Source organism: Artemia sp. Qi Xiang Cuo, chromosome 6 (assembly GCF_049724085.1).
Source record: "Artemia sp. Qi Xiang Cuo chromosome 6, ASM4972408v1, whole genome shotgun sequence".
Taxonomy (NCBI): domain Eukaryota; kingdom Metazoa; phylum Arthropoda; class Branchiopoda; order Anostraca; family Artemiidae; genus Artemia; species Artemia sp. Qi Xiang Cuo.
In genome coordinates this window covers 27,398,904-27,418,263 of record NC_142799.1, presented here as the reverse complement: position 1 = coordinate 27,418,263, position 19,360 = coordinate 27,398,904, and the positions used below count along the sequence as shown (strand labels likewise).

At 35.1% G+C, this 19,360-nt stretch overlaps 2 protein-coding genes and 1 pseudogene across 7 annotated transcripts in view; all 3 read left to right on the top strand.

Moving 5' to 3' along the window:
- Nucleotides 1-7,017, top strand: part of LOC148951066 (uncharacterized) — a 53,566-nt gene extending 46,549 nt beyond the window's left edge. For all 4 annotated transcript variants that reach the window (XM_089090116.1, XM_089090117.1, XM_089090118.1 and 1 more), the window contains exon 5: nucleotides 5,830-7,017. In XM_089090116.1, the coding sequence (XP_088946242.1) occupies nucleotides 5,830-6,518 (689 nt within the window). In that variant the 3' untranslated portion in view covers nucleotides 6,519-7,017. The remainder of the gene's footprint in view (nucleotides 1-5,829) is intronic.
- Nucleotides 7,018-10,528: 3,511 nt separating this feature from the next.
- The window catches only part of LOC148951065 (3-oxo-5-alpha-steroid 4-dehydrogenase 1-like), a 44,143-nt gene continuing 35,311 nt past the window's right edge, over nucleotides 10,529-19,360 (top strand). Inside the window, exon 1 of one of the 2 annotated variants that reach the window (XM_089090603.1) lies at nucleotides 10,529-10,668. The gene's annotated coding sequence lies outside the window, so the exon portion shown is untranslated. The remainder of the gene's footprint in view (nucleotides 10,669-19,360) is intronic. The other variant, XM_089090604.1, reaches the window with a different exon arrangement.
- Nucleotides 10,532-19,360, top strand: part of LOC148951064 (3-oxo-5-alpha-steroid 4-dehydrogenase 1 pseudogene) — a 61,119-nt pseudogene continuing 52,290 nt past the window's right edge. Inside the window, exon 1 of the transcript XR_016141916.1 lies at nucleotides 10,532-10,668. The product of XR_016141916.1 is annotated as a 3-oxo-5-alpha-steroid 4-dehydrogenase 1 pseudogene (transcript). The remainder of the gene's footprint in view (nucleotides 10,669-19,360) is intronic.

The window sequence follows — 19,360 nt, the reverse complement described above, 5'->3', positions numbered from 1 at the left end:
GCCCTTGGGGATTGTGTTCACATCTTAGTTTTTGTTATCTGGTTTTTGAACTATTTTAACAAAATGGCTATCTGAAAATTGTTATCGGATGCATTTGGGGTAAAAGGGGCGGGGGGGAGCTAATTGCCCCCTTTCATAAGAACCATATATTCCCCCAGGGCATAACTTACAACGCCTGCCCTCGGGTCCTGGGGGGTTGTGTCGACCCTGGAGTTTTAGTTATATGATCTTTCAACTGTTTAAAAAAAGGCTTTCTCAAAGTTCTTATCGGATGGGTTCGAGGAAAAATGAGCGTGGAGGGGAGGGGCTATTTGACCTCCGGTATCTTTAGACTCTTTAAAAGTGAACTAGAACTTTCAATTCCCGATCAAATGAACCCTCTCTGAAGTTCATACGAGCATCCCTTCCATTAGAACCATCTATGCCCCCAGGGAAAAAGTGCAACGCCTGCCCCTGGGCCCTGGGGGGGGGGGCTGTGTCGACACCAGAGTTTTTTTTATGTGACCTTTGAACTATTTTTAACAAAATGGCTATCTCAAAATTTTTATCGGGTGTATTTGGGGAAAGCAGGGCGTGGGGATGTGGGCGGGGGTATTTGCCCTCTGATCTCTTTTGACTTTTAAAAGCTGAACAAGAACTTTCAATTTCCAATCAAGTGCGCACTCTCTAAAGTTTATACGAGCTTCCCTTCCATAACAGCTATATATGCCCTCCATGCCTAACTTACAACGCCTACCCCGGGCCCTGAAGGAATGGTGTCGATCCCGGAGTTTTCGTTATATGATTTTTGAACCATTTTGAAAAAAATGGCTCTCTCAAAGTTTGTATCGGATGGGTTTGATGATAATTGAACGTGGAGGGGGGGGGGGGTCTAGTTGCCCTCTGATCTCTTGACTCTTAAAAAGCGAACGACAACTTTCAATTTCCAATCAAATGAGCCCTCTCCGAAGTTTATACGAGTAGCCCTTCCATAAGAACCATATATGCCCCCAGAGCATGACTTACAACGTCTGCCCTCGGACCCTGGGGGTTACGTTGATACAGGAGTTTTTCTTATCTGACCTTGGAACTATTGTTAACGAAAGGGCTGTCTCAAGATTTTTATCGGATGGGTTTGGGGAAAAAAGGGTGTGGAGGGAGGGGGACTAGTTGCCCTCAGATATCTTTTGGCTCTTAAAAAGTGAACTAGAACTTTCAATTTTCAGTCAAATGAACCCTCGCTGAAGTTTATAGGAGCATCCCTTTCATAAGAACCATATACGCCCCCAGAACAACACTCACAACGTCTACCCCCCGGGCCCTGGTGGTTTTTGTTGACACCAGCGTTTTTGTTATGTAATTTTTGAACTATTTAAAAAAAATGGCCATCTTAAGGCTCTTATTGGATGGGTTTGAGGGAAAAAAGGGCGTAGAGGGGGGGGGCGTGTTGCCCTCCAACCTCTTTTGGCTCTTAGAAAGTGAACTAGAACTTTCAATTTCCAATCAAATGAGCCCTCTTTGAAGCTTTTACAACGCCTGCCCCCAGGTCCTGGGGGGGCTGTTTCGACACCGGAGCTTTTTTTTTATCGTTGACCTATTTTTAACAAAATGGTTATCTCAAAATTTTCATCAGATGCATTTTGGAAAAAAAGGTTGTGGGAGGGGGGGGGGCTGGTTACCCTCCAATCTTTTTTTACTCTTAAAAAGTGAACTAGAACTTTCAATTTCCAATCAAATGAGCTCTGAATTTTATACGAGCATTCCTTTCATAAGAACCATATATGCCCCCAGGGCATTACTTACAACGCCCGCCCCCGGGCCCTGGGGGCTTGTGTCGAAACCCGGATTTCTGCTATATGATCTTTGAACTAATTTTTATCAAAATGGCTATTCCGAAATTTGTATCGGATGCGTTTGGGGAAAGAAGGGCGTGGGGAGGGGACTAGTTACCTTCCAATCACTTTTGATTCTGAAAAAAAGCGCTGGAACTTTCGGTTTCCAATCTAATGCGCCCTCTTTGAAGTTTATGCGAAAACCCCTTCCATATGAAGTGCTCTGGGAAAAAAAATTAATAATAATAAAACACTAAAGCCATATGGCCTTTACTATAGGCAACACTATAGCGTTGCCTCTGATCTCTAAAAAAAATTTTGATTTCTTCTTGTTTTTGGTCCTTCGTTATTGTCCAACCTTTTATTCTTTAATTTGGTTCAAGTAAATTTTTATTTTTTATATTTTTTCAACCTTAATTTCTCGCAATTTGTTGTAATTTTGTTTTCTGTTATTTTTATTATTCGAGCTGTGTTGAAGATGTCTAAAATTTGATATATTTTTAAGTTTCAAATTTTGTTTTTTTTGGTGCTTCGTCGATGTCAAAACTTCTATTCTTTAATTTGGTACAAATAAATTTTTTTAAATCTTATATTTTTTCACAGCTTGTCGTAATTTTGTTTTTTGCTATTTTGATGGTTCTCCTTGCGCTAAAGATAGCATAGTGAAAATCTTTGTTAGAATATCTGAGTTTCTTCTATTTTGGTCTGTTGACTTTTTGTAAATCCTCCTCGTCCTCCTCACTTTCTGTCCTAGCCAGTGGACAAATAACTTAGTCATTGTCAGATCTGCTTACTGATATTCTTACACGAGTATCTATACATACATACATATATATATATATATATATATATATATATATATATATATATATATATATATATATATATATATATATATATATATATATATATATATATATATATATATATATATATATATATATATATATATATATATATATATATATATATATATATATATATATATATACATTATTGCGACCCCCGACTCTTTTTTTTTATGTTAAAAATATGTAATCCACACATAAATTTTAGGACTTTGCTTTATTAGGATTCGGATATAAATATATAATTAAGTATGAGAAACACATAATTTTAGGTCGAATATGTGGCCAATTAATAACTAAGAAAACAAATAAAAACATGTTTATATTGTTAGGGCCGAGACTCCCAGAGCCATCTGTTGGTAATACTTGGAACTAGTACATTCTCCACAGCCAGCGCAAAGGACCCACAAGTTTCACGACATTTCGTCACGCTTTGAGATGGTTTTCGCTAGAATGCGCTGGCCTATAGATAGGGTTGTTGACCACCCCCCACAGTAGTTGAATGCAAGACTGTGAAGTAAGTGGAATCGGAAAGAAGACCACGATAAGCGGAAGCGATTTGGAAGTGAAACTACGGTGTTATATGCGAACTGCTTGTAAGGTCTGACAGTGTACCTTAGGTGCCTTGGAGTTGGAGTAACAGTGATTTTTGAGCGTAAGACACGCGCGGTCATGTCATCTTCTGTTAAGTTTGAAGAGCGCGACTCACTTGTTTTACGAATTGATGTGAGTTTTACGCTATAATTGAAAATGGATAAATTCTCGAAAATATCACCACAATCAACGTCTAGCGGGGCAAGTGGAATAAAGAAAAAAAAATGTGTTTATGACGACAATTATTTAAAATTCAAGTGCACTTTGATTGAGATTTAACCGCCGTGTGTAATTTGCTTGTAATTTGTAGATTTTGTGCCCTTTGAATCCAACGAAACATTAATGAAAGAAGTACTATTCTTCAAGGCACTTCCCAATAATATTATAGTTCATTGCTTGCATGACAGTTTCCTTGAAGCTACGCAAATATAAATATCGATTGGGCAGAAAAATGCATTGCTATTTGTAGTAACGGAGTTAAAGCCATGACTGATGTGACGAGTGGATTTATTGATAGACTGAAAGAACGGATGTCAAGCGCTTATTGGATGCATCGTTTTCTCAATCGCCAAGTTGTTCCTGCACCCCAAAACCCTACCACAAGAATACAGTCATGTTTTAAATATTATTACTGACATTGCGAATTCTATTAAAGGAAGAGCGTTGCAGACTCGATTGCTTAGAATCATTTGTGATGGTTTGAGAGCAATGCATCGCAATTTCCTTTACCATAGGTTAGGTGGTTTTTAAAAGGCAAAGTACTGACCAAAGCTATGGAACTTCACGCTGAACTATTAGTACATTCATAGCAAGTCAATACGCACTACTATGAGAAATTCTCTTTGAAATTGGCTTATCTTTCTGACTTATTTGAGCATTTAAATAACTTGAATAACAGTCTTCAAGAGCGGGATGAAAATGTCATTACAACAAAGGAGAAACTCCATGGCTTTATGAAAAAATGAACAGTGGTCATCAGTCATAAATCAAACCAACTTTAACTCATTTTCGTCAACACAGTTTCGTCTATCATTGAAGAAGTCGGAAGCGAGATAATCATCAAGTCATATATATATATATATATATATATATATATATATATATATATATATATATATATATATATATATATATTATATATTTATATATATATATATATATATATATATATATATATATATATATATATATATATATATATATATATATATATATATATATATATCTGGTATGAAAATGGCGGTAGATAATTTGAAGAAAGAATTGTGTAATTACTTCTCAGTGCTAGATATATCGAATAACGCTGGGCAAAGATGGATCTAAAATCTGTTTTTAAATGCAGCTTTAAATGAGGAAAATTTAGCAACTAAGCTCTAACAGAATCTACTGGAATTATCTGCCGATGGAATGTTAGACTTAGTGTTCAAGTCTTAAAATTTGAAAACTTTTTGGTTAAAAAGAAAAACAGAATGCCCGGAATTAACAACCGAGGTTTTGAAGTGTTTGATTCCATTTTCTATCTCTTACTTGTGCGAGTTGACATTTTCATCAATCGCCCAAATAAAAAAGTCAACTAAAAAATCACTTAAATTTGGTGAACGATTTAACACTTAATTTTTCGAAAACGGATCCACGATGGTAGAAATTGATTGAGCAAACTCAAGTGTCACATTAAAAAGAAGGTGTGTTCACAGACTTTTTCTGTTAGTGTTTGTATAGAATTCTCTAAATAAGTAAAAATCCGAGCATCATGTTTACTTTTTCTTAATATACCTACCTCTTTAAAATTTGACCCCCAGGGGGTTTCGGTCCACAGGCTCAAAGACACAGTTTTTAATAAGCTCCGTCTCTCGAAGCATAGTTCTGCCCAAGTTAATATTTCATTTGAGGTAGTGGCACCTCTCCTTAGATTTCAGGTAACACCGCAGATAGTATTAAAAACGAAGAAAGACTAAATTAAGTAAAGAGCTACTGAAAAGCATAAAAACCAACTGAAATTGCTTCCTAGATGAGGGGGGTTGTCCTATTCACATCCCCATTCCCCCTCTTCTTTGCGCCAAATTTTCATAGTGCTATGCTGAAAGTATTTATGAATTCACTTGATTGTACATCCGGAAAAAATTTTTACTACCGTAACGAGGGGGAGGAGCAGGACCGCCTTTCATGTGCAGAGTAATTACTGTTCGTTTTGTAAGTTTTACAATCGCTCTTTAGTTTCATTCAAAATATCCGTTGTTTTTCCTTATAAATAATTGAGAGGCACAACCGTCACCTTATGTGCTAGCTAACGTGGAAGGTTTTGACGCGTAAATTATGTTGTCATGTATACACAAGAATAAACCTTATGAATTGCCAAAATGTTATCATAAAAATTTTTTGTTGCACGAATAAACATCAGTCGGTATTTCGTGGTTTTTTTTTTTTTTTTTTTTTTTTTTTTTTTTTTTTTTTTTTTGTTTCAGCGTAAGAGAATTATTAAATACATTTAGGCCTGGGAAATTTTGCAATTTTCTCTCTCACTCAATCCCCCCCCCTCGTCCCAGTTGGTGGCTTTCAATTTCTTTTTTTTTTTTCAGGAAATGACAGGAAGCCATTTGGTCGGTCTGATCGTCCTTCTTCTAGAGCTTCCTCTCTTAATAATTCATTGTATCAAAGAAGATCTCCAAGCATTAACAGCTCTTCTTCAAGAAGTCCATCTCGAATGAATTCACTATATCAAAGAAGGTCTCCAAGTTTGTGTAGGTTGCAGGGCACTAAACGAGAGCGTTCTCGATCAAGAAACGGTAGCCAACGTGGTTCTTCATCTCCTGAGCAATTGCGAGTTAAACAATCGTCTGACTATGAAAAAACTGTTCGGCTTAACCCAGCCTACAAAACTAAAAAATATCCTAATGATCAGAGCTCACGCAAAAGCTGGCCAAAGTATCCTCAAGCTCAACCTGGGCCCATCAGCGTGTTATTTGTAGTTCAGTATTTGTTCGCCATGAAAAATGACCTTGGGTCTCTGGCGCCTCATATTACTTCTATTTTAGAGAAGGCTCTTGAAGCAGAAAAGGCTTTTAAAGGAGGCTCGAATAGATTATTGAACGACATCTCTGTTGTTAATACTCTTGATATGGCCAAAGAGAAACTTTTAGAAAAGATAACCTCGGGCAGTATGGACAAAGAAGCCCGAAAGATTGCAAAGAAAGGAATTGACTATATCTTAAAAATGTATTCAACAATTTTGCAATCGAAAACCTCGGAAAATGCCCTGGCTGTCTAGTCACTTTGATTAGGTCAAACCCATCTTCGATATCCTAAAGTACTTAACCCAAAATCACTGTATTATTATCATTAGTATGGTGCAAAAAGACTAATAGGTTTCTTTCCATCAATGCGCTGTGAAGAATAAAAATCTGGAATTCATGGAGAGTGTTGAGTGAAAATATAAAAAATATAAGAAATGCTTTTGGAGAATCAAGGGGAAAGGCAGATTGTGAAAAGAAACTTTCAAAACATGAGCTCTCAAAATAAAGTGGCTGGGGTGAAGTCATGGCTATTTGGGGGCGCATAAAGCAGTTGGCAACTTTAATTTTATTGTATTTGGTCTACGGCTACCTCCACTATAGTCAAGGCCAACGTTGAGATTCTGTCTAGATACTGCTTATTATTGGGATAACTGATGTGAATGTACATACTAGTGAAACATTGAGTGAATCCATTTCTATGTTCTAAGTATTAATTATTTTGGACCTTTGGTATTAAAAAGTATCGAAACCTGATATCTATATTTGTTTCTCTTCTAGGTTTCAAGGAAATAATTTTATGTTACGTTGAATGAAATTGTCAGTTTTGACCGATCTTGCTTTTTCTATCGAGAGAGGGGAGGGGTATGGAAATGAAATCTGGGCCCACAAATAAATCGACACAGGTCTGGCTATGATTCGATTTATAGTTGGGGGAGTACAGGATTTTCTTTTTATTAATCTTACAATCAATTGGTTTAGAAGAATAGTTGTTGAGCCTCAGCCATATTTAATGAGCTGGTGTCCTAGTTGTGGTTTTTGGAGAGTTCACACACGTTCCGACCTCTGGAAAGCGAGGAGGTTCTTTAAACTCCGTTTCTTATGACTTTTATCAGACCGTGTTTTGGATTTGAACCAAGCCTGATAGAAAGTATCATTAAATGTCATAGTATTTCTTTTAGATAGTCAATACCCAATCCGACATCTTTTGAGGGAGGGAGCCCCTGTTTTTTTTTTGTCTTTTCTTATATATATATATATATATATATATATATATATATATATATATATATATATATATATATATATATATATATATATATATATATATATATATATATATATATATATATATATAATAAGGGCGTCTAGTTGAAAACTATTTGGTATTTACGGTAAATGCTAGTGTCCTAGTTTGTCTAATGAGGGTCGAGGAATATTCCAACCATTGTGAAGATAAAGGGCTCATTTATTTCTTGGCATCGTGATATTTAACAAAAAGCGTCTTAAAATCTCAACAAAATATAGTCAGAAATAGTACTTAATTTGCTAGTTTTGTATTTAGGGTCAAGGACTGTCTGAATATCATCAGCATAGCTGATCGAAAGTAAGAATCAATAACTTGGTCGTGTTTTTAGTGTCCAGATGCATTGTGTCCTATGTAGGGCAAAGGGGTCCTTGAATATCTCGACCAGAAAGGGATGCTGTGTCTCAACCAAACTAGATTGGAAGTCTCAGCTAGTGTCTTGTTCAGTCCCTTTCAGAACCAAGTCCCAACCCTATTTCCTTTTGTGGGGTGGAGATGAGAATGCCCCCCCCCCTGCCCGGTTTGCCATTTTGTGGTTGGACCCCATCCTGCCTTTATACACAATAAGGAGATGGCTATAACCATTCTACTCAGGAACATGACCTGAATGTGTTGTGGAATTTCAACCAAACTTGGTGGAAAATGAGAAATAGTATCCACATAGCACCTTTATTGAGCAAAGGCTCTCTGAACTTTCTTAAGGGGAAAGAGGAACGTAAATTCTAGCCATCACAATATCTAACAAAATGCGTTGTCGCGTTTAAACGAAACTGAATAAGAGGTAACAGTTAGTATCTTAGTTGTGCTTTAAAGAGGCCCTCAACCAGTCTGACAATCGAAAGGCACTGTCGTATCTTTCTTTTTAGTCTGAGATAAACTTAACTTCTGGGGAAGAGGTGGTAAAGAGACCCAAATTATTTTCAACACATCTAGGCAACTAGACGGGAGAGTTGTATCCCAACCAAACTTGTTGAAAATAAGAAGCTCATTATTGAGGTACAGCCTTTTGTTACTCAAAAATTGCCTATAGAGTAAATACAAAATAGTTTAAATCAGCTTTGCCTTTGTTTTCTCTGACCATTACTTCGAGACAATCACCCTTAGATAAACTGAACCCCTAAAGCAATCTTCTGTGGGTGGGAGGGGAATTAAGTGCCAAGTGATTTTTTGATAATAATCTTTAGGGATGAATCAGCTTAAAGAAGGTAATGTCCACTCTCCTGCTGGTGGTAATCATGTAATCCTTCATTTTATGTTAAATAAAACATTTGCATCATTTGAAGGGATTTGATATTTCCAGGGAGGAGACCGAAGGGTAAGTTACTACCCCTCCCCCACCAGTCCTCCAATTCATAATAAGAATTCCTAAAGAAACGTTGAAAAGTTTGGTCCCAAGAGACTTTAGTCCTTCCCTCACGCAGTAAACCGCTCTCAAATGAATCAAAATAATTAACTGAAACTGCTAGTTTTATATGCACGACAATGCACTTAGGAGCCAAATGTAAGGTTTTATTTTTCCCTTAATACACTTTCTCCCTTAATACAAAATATGTGTTATACATAAATTTTCAATAACTTTTTAATTTACTTATTGCTTCATTAGGTTTTTAGTTTGGGATGTCTGGGCCACCAGAATAGGAGGTTATGTTGCACAAAGTTTGAAACTTGTCATTTGATGTAAAGGACACCCTAGACGGTCAATCATTTTTATCAAAAGCCTCTTTCAATCGATTGACATAAGCACGATTGACCGTCTAGGAACCTGTTTGACGCTTGTGCCAAGCGTTGACGGTGATTGATAGAAAGTTTGAATGACTCAATCGGTTGACGAGGGTGATTGACTGTCTAGACGAGTTTTCTTCAAATATTGTGTCAGTCACGTGCCAACAACAATGGAAGATATAATGGAAGAAAGAAAAAATGTGGAGCGCGGGTTTATTTGTTTATTAATTGAGTTATACCGGGATCACCATGAGTTATGGAAAGATAAAAGTAAAGACTATTTTAACCGAAATAAGAAAAGCGCAGCATTGGACAGGATATTACAGGCGGTAAAGATATTGAAACCTGATTATACAATTCTTGAACTAAGAAAGAAAATTAATGTTTTAAGAATGAATTTCAGTCGCGAATACAAGGCGATCCAGCTAAAAAAGAATTCTGGATCGTCAGCAGATGACATCCCACAATCTTCACTGTGGTACTACAATGACCTTGGATTCATTAGGGGTTAGATTAAAATTGCTGAAACAGAAACAACAGTGGTGAGAATTGTACTTTATTGTACTAGCAGTAGAAACTCGATTATTTGGTTGGTGGCGTTTAGCACCCCACGTGGAATATCTCCCCTCGGAAAATAACACCCCTATGCGGCTGGTTGGTCTCTCATCCCTTTGCACTTTAAAAAAAAGGACTAGAACTCTCAATTTCTGAGCTAATGAACAGACTCCGAAGTTTCTACGATCATGAGGTGGACGAAGGGGCTGTCCCCCTCCTATACAAAATATATTCTACTCATTTTGGGGTTTAACGTTGCTATTTACTTTCATAATAACAGCGTAGACCAGAATTATTTCCAGAAATCATAAGGGAGTAGATATCTACTTCACAATTTCGATGCGTTTTTTTAAAGTTTTTTAGCCAAATCAAGTATTGTTCTGCATTTCACACACGATAGAAATTCACTACCCGACTCTGAACTGAAACTAAAAATCTGGCCGTGAGATTAGCTTCGGTCAACATTGAAGGGTTGATTTTCGAGTCGATTGAAGGTTGATTGAAGCACACGTCAATCGATTGACAGATGCTTTTGATTAACATGATTGACCGTCTAGGGTGTCCTTAAGTAGATTTATCACGAAACATTTACTGCTCTCTGTAAATTAAATGATTAAGGTCGAAAAATAATAGATGTCCTCTGACTCTTTATTTTTCGCGGGACATTTTGAAATTTAAAAGTAAGCTTCGGCATTTGATAAAATAAGGACTATTTTCTTAGCACGTTCCCTTCTCAAAGGCCCCAATTCTAGGCTTATGCCTAAAATTATAGTGGAGGGTCCCTTTGGAAAGTAGCCAAATTTTGTTTCTGATGTAAATGAGAGGTAAGTTTAAACTTTACCCCCACCTCCCCTAATGTAGTAATATATACCCTGAATTGGCATATATAGCGGGGGGGGGGCTGAAATTAATTGGTAAATGTCTACCAAATCATATTATTGACTTACGCATAAAGTGAATATACAACTTAATGCCTTTTTTATGCTGATTACAAATATAGTAATCATTCCTGTCGGAAATCAATTTCAGCCCCCCCCCCTATATATGCCAATTCAGGGTATATATTTCTACAACCTAACCTAACCCTGAATTGGTATATATAGGGGGGGGGGCTGAAATTCGTTTCTGATAGAAATGATTATTATATTTGTAATCAGCATAAAAAAAGGTATTAAATGGTGTATTCACTTTATTCCTAACTCAATAATATGATTTGGTAGAAATTTACCAATTCATTTCTAATAGAAATGATTATTATATTTGGGTATTTTTTTAGCCTTCTGTCACCTGGTAAGGAGACATGTTAAGAAAACAATTCTTACTTTAAAATATGTATAATGATCCTAGTTCTTATATTATCCAAGGGGAGAACCTTTATCATCAATTCTTTCCTCTAAATATCCTTCTTTTTCCAGCTTAAAATAAAATGTTTCCAAAACCCATGCTAAAAGTACCATATTGCTTAAGTCTTTTTAAATTGCCTCCTAATAAGTTGTTTTATAGAGAGCGTTTATGCTAGTATTAATCGTTAATATTTTGATTTTGGCCCATCGCCACTGCTCCTTTAAAAAAAAAGTTTTAAAAACACCGACATGAACGCTCTCTAAAAAACAACTTATTAGGTGGCACTTTGTCGGGGCAATTTAAAAAGACCTAAGCAACCTGGTAATTTTAGCATGGGCTTTGGAAACATTTTCTTTTAAGCTGGAAAAAGAAGGATTTTTAGAGGAAAGACTTGATGATAAAGGTTCTCCCCTTGCATAATATAAGAACTAGGATCATTATACATATTTTAAAGTAAGAATTGTTTTCTTAACATGTTTCCTTATCAGGTGACAGAAGGCTAAATAAATACCGAGATGAATTGCAGAAAACATGAACCAAACCATGAAAATAAGCATAAAATTAACAATCTAAAAATATGTCTTTGTTCTAACATGTCTCCTTATGAAGAGGTCCAATTCTAGACCTTAGCAAGACAAGCCTATGGCTTACATTGTTTTTTTTTTTGTTTTGTTTTTTTAAATAAGTAAATAAGAGGGTATTTTGCTATCTTCAAATTAGTTGAGTTACCTGAATGAAACTTTTATTGATAAGACTTGAAAAGGTTCCTGTAAAGATCACTCAATCAACACAAACCTCATTGAATCATATGACTTTGTGACCAGATTCTTGGATGGTGGCCTTTGGTAGATGTCATATTGTTTAATCAAGCAAAAGCATTTGATAAAGTACAGCATCAACTTTTTCTCCTGAAACTGGAAGCATACCAGGTGTATGATAACATAGTTGCCTGGATTAAAGCCTTTCTTACTGGAAGAACTCAGACAGTAGTAGTTTATGATGTCACTGGTAAACCTGTTTATTCAGACAAAGTTCATGTCATTAGTGGAGTTCCACAGGGCACAATCCTGGGGCCCATATTGTTGGGATTTATATTAATGACTGTACAACTCACCTGGAAAACCCATTAACACTATATGCTGATGATTGCAAGCTCCTAGGATAGGCCCAAATTAGCCTTGCTTGCTCAACAATGCAAGAACATTTAGATAAACTATCTAGATGGTCATCTGAGTAGAGCTTGCAGTTCAATGCATCAAAATGCAAAGTCCTGCATCTTGGACACAGCAACCCTAGACAACCTTACCATATTAGAGATTATATACTTGAGGCTTTAAGTGAGAAGGACCTTTGGGTGATTGTCAACAACAAATTTTCAAGTTCCACAGCCACACACAAGCTGAAGTTGCTAAAGCAAACTGAGTCCTAAGGCTCATAAAGCAAACTTTTACCACCAGGAAGGTGTGTGATCAAGAATCTGTACAAAGCTATTGTATATCCACATCTGAAATTTGGAATGACCCTGACATCTTTCCAGTATAAAATTGACATTAAAGCACTTGACTGTCCAAAGATGAACAACTAAGCTCATACCAGCTTTGTGAGACAAGCTATACAGGAGGCTCATCACCACCTTATCTCACTGGACATGCAATTTAAGGTAGGCTAATTTCAAACCTAAGAATATATTCTAAGAAGGTGTTGTCAACCTGCCATCTTTATCCTACCCTTTCCATATTTCTCAAGATTAGAAAGTTGTATAGATGCTAATTGCTGAAAATTCAATTCTTATTATTTGAGCAGTATTTTAAGCCATATAAATGATTTCCCTAAATTTAAGAGAGAAAATGGTGAGGTAGATACTTTGAAACAGCTTTCCAAGGGATCATTGAGTGTTTATAGGTTCATTCTAAAGAGTTTGATTTGGTATTACTGTTCTATCACTCCTTATTTTTCCACTGAAGTTGTTTTTTTGCTGTTAAGTCTATTTAAAGAAAGTGGTTTATTGAAAAATGCATAGACAAATATGTAACTTTGGCTATATATTTTCACATTAGAAGAGGAGATATGTTTGTGTAAATTAAAGTGAAACACTTTAAGAGATAATGAAACTAACTACTAGAAATTTTAAAGTTGTTTTCATGATTTTTCAGAGTAAAATTCTTGTTTATTTGCTTTCCAATATCTTGAAAAGTAGTTTTCTTGTGAGTAAAACCCTCAAGAATGTATTCTGAGCTTTGATGATCACCTTGGAAGATATAGTGAAGCACATACCTCCACTCCTTTTCCCTTCAAAGGGTATTGGTCTTTGATAACCTATAATAATTTTTGTGTTTTAAAAGTGAAATCTTACAAAATAAATTGTCTACTGAAATGAGGCATATCCTTGGAATATATGGTGAAGCACCTACCATCACTTCTTTTCCCTCTAAAGAGTATTGATCTTTGATAGCCTGTAACAATTTTTGTGTTATAAAAGTGAAATCTTACAAAATAAATCTTCTACTGAAATAAGGCATATCCTTGGAATATATAGGGAAGCACCTACCATCACTCCTTTTCCCTCTAAAGGATATTGATCTTTGATAGCCTGTAACAATTTTTGTGTTTTAAAAGTGAAATCTTACAAAATAAATCTTCTAGCCTACTGAAATGGGGCACAAGAAAAGTGCTTTGAGCCTCACACCTTAGCTCAGTCTCATTTTATAACGATTGAAAGATCTGTGAAATCTTTTTCTTAAATTTAGGAAGAAGTTCTTAGAATGGCTTAAAATTCTACTGAAATAATAGATCTGAAAAACTAGCCTCTATGGAAAGAGATTGAAAACACAAAATTAAGGTCATCTTTTAAAAATTTTGATGGGTTTAAACCTATAATAATAATATAATGCAAAACAAATAGGCCACAGGGCCTCTACAAAAATTTTTTAAGTTAAAAAAAATTGTAGGCACTTTCACTGTAGTATTTGTCCAGTTCCTATTTGAACAAGTTTAATGAGTTTGCATTGATGAATTGAAAGGGGAGCTTGTTCCAGTGTTGTGTTACTCGGTTTTTGAATGCCCGACAGCCAATGTCCTTTTGGAACCTCTCCTCTTGAAGTTTGAGGCTTTAACCACAAAGATTTGTGTGGCTGAAGCTGAGAATATTTGTAACCTGGATGTTTTTGTAGCCTTTGTAGCAAAGCTTGTATACTTCAATGAGGTCTCCTTGGTGCATTTGATAAGCTCGTGAAGGAAGTTTGAGCTTGCAGAGCCTATCTTTGCAAGGTAAGTTTCTCAGAGTCGGACTGAACTTTGTTATTTGTCTTTGAACTTTTTCGAGAGCTTTTATGTCTTTGTTGTAAAAGGGACGTCTAGTGCAATGACCATATTCAAGGATTGGCCATACTAAAGCTTTGTAGAGAAGGCAATCTTCTAACCCCTAGAAATAATAAAAAGATAAAGGTAAACCTGTCATTTCATAAAAAAATGATTACATAAAGAAAATTTATGTAGATCATTATGCAATTAGAAAAGAAGTAGAAGGCATAGTCTGGTCACTTCTACTTCTATGAGATTTCAACCAGCAATGGGCTAAACTAAACGATTAGCTACTTACAGTTCAGAAGAGGCACACAACAGCAAAACTTATGAAATACTGCCTTTTCCTGACCCCCAAAATACACAAGGAGTTAAATAGTAAAGGGTGGTACTGGAGAAAGTACAATCATATAGGAAAAGAGGAACATTGTAAAAAATTTGAGATAACTTGGAACAAATCAAGAAACTTAACCAAGCAAATTTACACAAGTTTTGAGTCCAAGCTAGATAAGGACACTAAGAATAGCCCAAAGAAGATCTGGAATTATGTAGCTGGTAGATACCATAGCTGCTAGTCAGTAAAAATCAAACAGTTTGTTGTAACAAACTGTAAGTAAGGAGTGACCTGGCTCACTCCTGGCTCAACAAAACTCTGAAAACCAGAATTTTGATACCAATAGATTTGACATCAATAGAATCTGATTTTTATGCTGATTTCAAATATAGAAGTTTCGTTAAGTTTATTCTTAGCCATCAAAAGTTACGCGCCTGAGAACATTTGCCTTATTTTCGAAAAGGGGGGAAACAACCCCTAAAAGTCATAGAACTTTGATGAAAACCACACCATCAAATTCAGCGTATGAGACAACTCTACTATAAGTTTCAAGAAGTTTCAAGCTCCTATCTGAAACAGATGCATGTTTATTATTATTTTTTTCTCCAGGGGTGATTGTATTGATTCAGTAGTCCTAGAATATCGTGAGAGATAGAAATTAATAGTTCTAGTGCCCTTTTTAAGTGACCAAAGAAATTGGAGGGCAACTAGGCCCCATCCCATGCTCCTTTTTTCTCCAAAGTCACCCAATCAAAATTTTGAGATAGCTGTTTTGTTCAGCATAGTTGAAAAATCTAATAACTATGTCTTTGAGCATGACTTAATCCCCCACAGTTCCTGGGAGAAGGGCTACAGGTTATGACCTTTGCCCATTGTTTACATATTGTATTGGGTAATGGGAAGTATACAGATGTTTTGGGGAACATTTTTTCTGGCGGGGGGGGGGGGGGGGTTAGAGGAAGGGGTTAAGGGGGAGGATCTTTCCATGGAGGATGTTTCCTTGGGGGAAGGGACATTTCTATGAAGGGGATGCCGGATTTCCCAGCATTATTTAAAAAACGATCAGAAATTAAATAAAAAAACAAGTTTTTTCAACTGAAAGTAAGGAGCAACATTGAAACTTAAAAAAAACAGAAGTTATTATGTATATGAGGGGGTTCGCCCCCTAGTCAATACCTCGCCCTTTACGCTAAAGTTTTTTTAGTACTTTAAAAAGAGCTATCTATTCTTTTTAACCGGCCTTTGTGATTCAGGGGTTTGCGATTCGAACAAAATTTGATCTTTAGCGTAAAGAGCGAGGTATTGACTAGGGGTAAACTCCCTAATATACATAATAAAAACATACAAATATAGAAATCTGTTACGTAAGTTATGTCAGAACAGCATTTCGAGAAAGCCATTTAGCCAAAACAAATAAAATTAATATGAAAAGTTCATTCTAATTATTCATGTATGGTGAGCCAAAATCAAAGCTGTATTAATTCAAAAACATTCAGAAATTAAATAAAAAAGACAAGTTTTTTCAACCGAAAGTAAGGAGTGACATTAAAGGTTCCTTCACATTGAAAACGTAAGACTTTACGTTACGTTTAGTCCTAAGGTTGTTACGTTTCATGTTACGGGTCTTACGTTTATGTTCCTTCACATCGAAAGTCTTCCCTTCACACTGCATCGTCAATTTTCAGCGCTACCCATGCAAAAAATTGGTTTTCCTTGTTGTGTAAGGAAGGGGGCTGTAATTTCCTTTTTCTAGGTTTTTGACCATACTGACTCCAGCAGCATACTTTTCATTTTGATCTGATGTCATTTTAGAGGGGCTTCAGGCTTTTTTTTAACCTCTTGAAGTGAACACTGGCAAAGGGAAAGGACACTGCATGGCAGTTTCCAAATTTCTCTAAATCTGTTTATTTTTTTCTCTGGTTTCAGTTTCATGGCAGGCATGTCTTCTTACACATTTTTAATAGCTTTATGTTAAAAAGCGTTTCTTTGCATTGTTTTTCACCATATCCCATAGAATTTTGACACCTAATTATAGCTATTAGATTTTTTTCAAAGAAATCTATAACCAGTTACTACATTTCAAAACAAAGCCATAGAAATGTCCAAAGTGTTTTCTTATATCATGTTTTTACTCTGGTACTAGTGTTATTATTATTAATTATTCATATTGCTGGAATATTTATTTTTGGTAGACATTTTTTTCATATATTTTAATGCTTACCTTAAAGAGAGAAAAAAAAGCTTTATTAAGTTCGTCTATAAAACTAAAAATACACTGAATGATTAAAGTATTTTTAAACTGCCTTCATGATCTCCATCTGCAACTCTAATTTTGAGTCATCCGGTTCTTTATTCAGATGAGATAACAGTGATTGTAGAAAGTACCACTCCAGATCATGCTGGTCATTGCTGTTTTTTTGTCAATTGCTTGCTGTTCCTTCAGGTCTTTTTTATCTCTAGACCCTGTCTTTGTTCTATTATGAGCTTTATTTTGGCTTGTTGATGCATATATTTGTTGCCTATTAGAAGCTTGGGAACTTTGGATATCTGTTGGATTGTTAATGAGAGTTTTTTCACTAAGGGTAATAAAATCAGCATCATTCACTTCAGCATAGTTATATTGTTGGCACCCCCTGCACACTCTGAATAAATGTCCACTGATATATTCTAATCTTGAACAGTGTTCCCTTTTGTCTTATGGTTCCTTTCAATTATATGTTCAGAAAGTAAGTTCATTCTTTGTACAAACTTTTGGTCTTCTGGCTTTAAGCTTATACTAGCACCAGATCCACTTGTAGATCTCCCTTTTTTCTTTAGGTAGACATAGTGGTCTCTCAGGTTCTCAAGCTCCCCCATCTTTTCATAAGCTCATTAACTAGAAAAAAACACAATGATTACTAAATTTTTCAATTTTTAAACTTTAAACATACTCATTTTATAGCCCGATTTTTATTGTAGCTTATTCATAAAATATATTGTGGAGATTTAGTTAATTTTTCTCCTCAATAGCACAAACTCCATAGCTAATTAATTCTATGGAGCAACAAAAAAAATAATTTTTGGACCACAGAAAGTCAAGGATCACTTAGAAAAGAAGTAAAATTTACTGTGCCTTAAATTAAATTTATTGAAACAAGTACTTTGTCTACACCCAATTATAAAAAATTTGTTTAGGTTACTAACTAATTTAATATCAATTCTTTACTACTATATTACTTCAATGCATAAATACTCAATAGTCTCTAGTGTATTTTACATTTGTTTATCAAAGTTGATTGTCACTTAAAACATGTTGGTGATGGGCCAAAAAACCATGCCTATTGAGTGTCCTGATTTGAAGCTTTAAAATACAATACAATTTGTTGTGTTTGTATCAAATTTTAAGGTTGCTTTGGGTCCAACTAAAGTTAATCAAAATCAACTTTTACTTGAAGACAATATCCACACACAGGTGTTTGGGGAAATGATGACATAGTATTTACTATTCTCTTTTTTTTCTTTATTTCAAAGTTCATGTTTTTCTATGACATTTTCCTTCCTTTCTGACAAAGTTCTTAAAGATCACACATTACATAGATATAATGACCAAATATTATTTCCAACTATGTCATTCAATTCTTTTTACTAAATGGTTTTATCCTTGATTTAAATTCTTAGTAATGTTTGGTTGTTGATATATCTATCTGTGTCAATAAATCCATACAAATATATTTCAGCACCACAGGAAATATTGCTGTAGCCTACTGTGAATACACTGTCTGTTGTGAATTCCATAAATATAATTTTCACATGTTGGAAATATGAATAAAGTGTTGGTGTAAAAAAATAATTTAAAATATATAGCCTATTGCCTATGTTATAAACAAAAGTTTGCAGATCATTGATGCTTTTAATATTTTTGTACTTATTTCCAATCAAAACTTAGGTAATTTTGTACAGTTTTATCATTTTCAGAAAAAACAAATAGCCTTAAATATCCCATTGTGAACCCAATCATGGGGAATGACATTACAATGCAAGGTAGCATTACAGATCAGCAGCTTTGTTGGAGAAAATGGCTTAATAAACTTAAAAATATACCATTAGATTCCTTATTTTATGCTCTTTTCCTGTATCTTATGTGTTTCTGACAGTGCACCTTATCTTCCCTAATGGTCCTGGATATATCCCTAAGATAGCCTATATAAAACTTCTACATTGCCAAAGAAATTAACTTAAAGTCTTTATTTTTTCTCAATGATCCTAAATCTTTTTCATTATAGAGGATGCTGAGAAACTAGATCAAACTATCCATTTAAATGTACCAAAATAGGTTAGATCCTAATCTAAATTTCTTCTTGCTTCAACCTCATAAAGAATATTTTAAATCCTGAGTTAAGTTACAAAACTAATGTCCTAAATATCATTTTAAATGATTAACTGTACCACAAAAGGTTTTATTTTAACCTCAAACCCAAAAAGAATTAAAAAAACTAGCAATATTTATCAAAGTATAGCCTATCCTAGCCTAGGCCCACAAATCAAGACAGTCTATACTT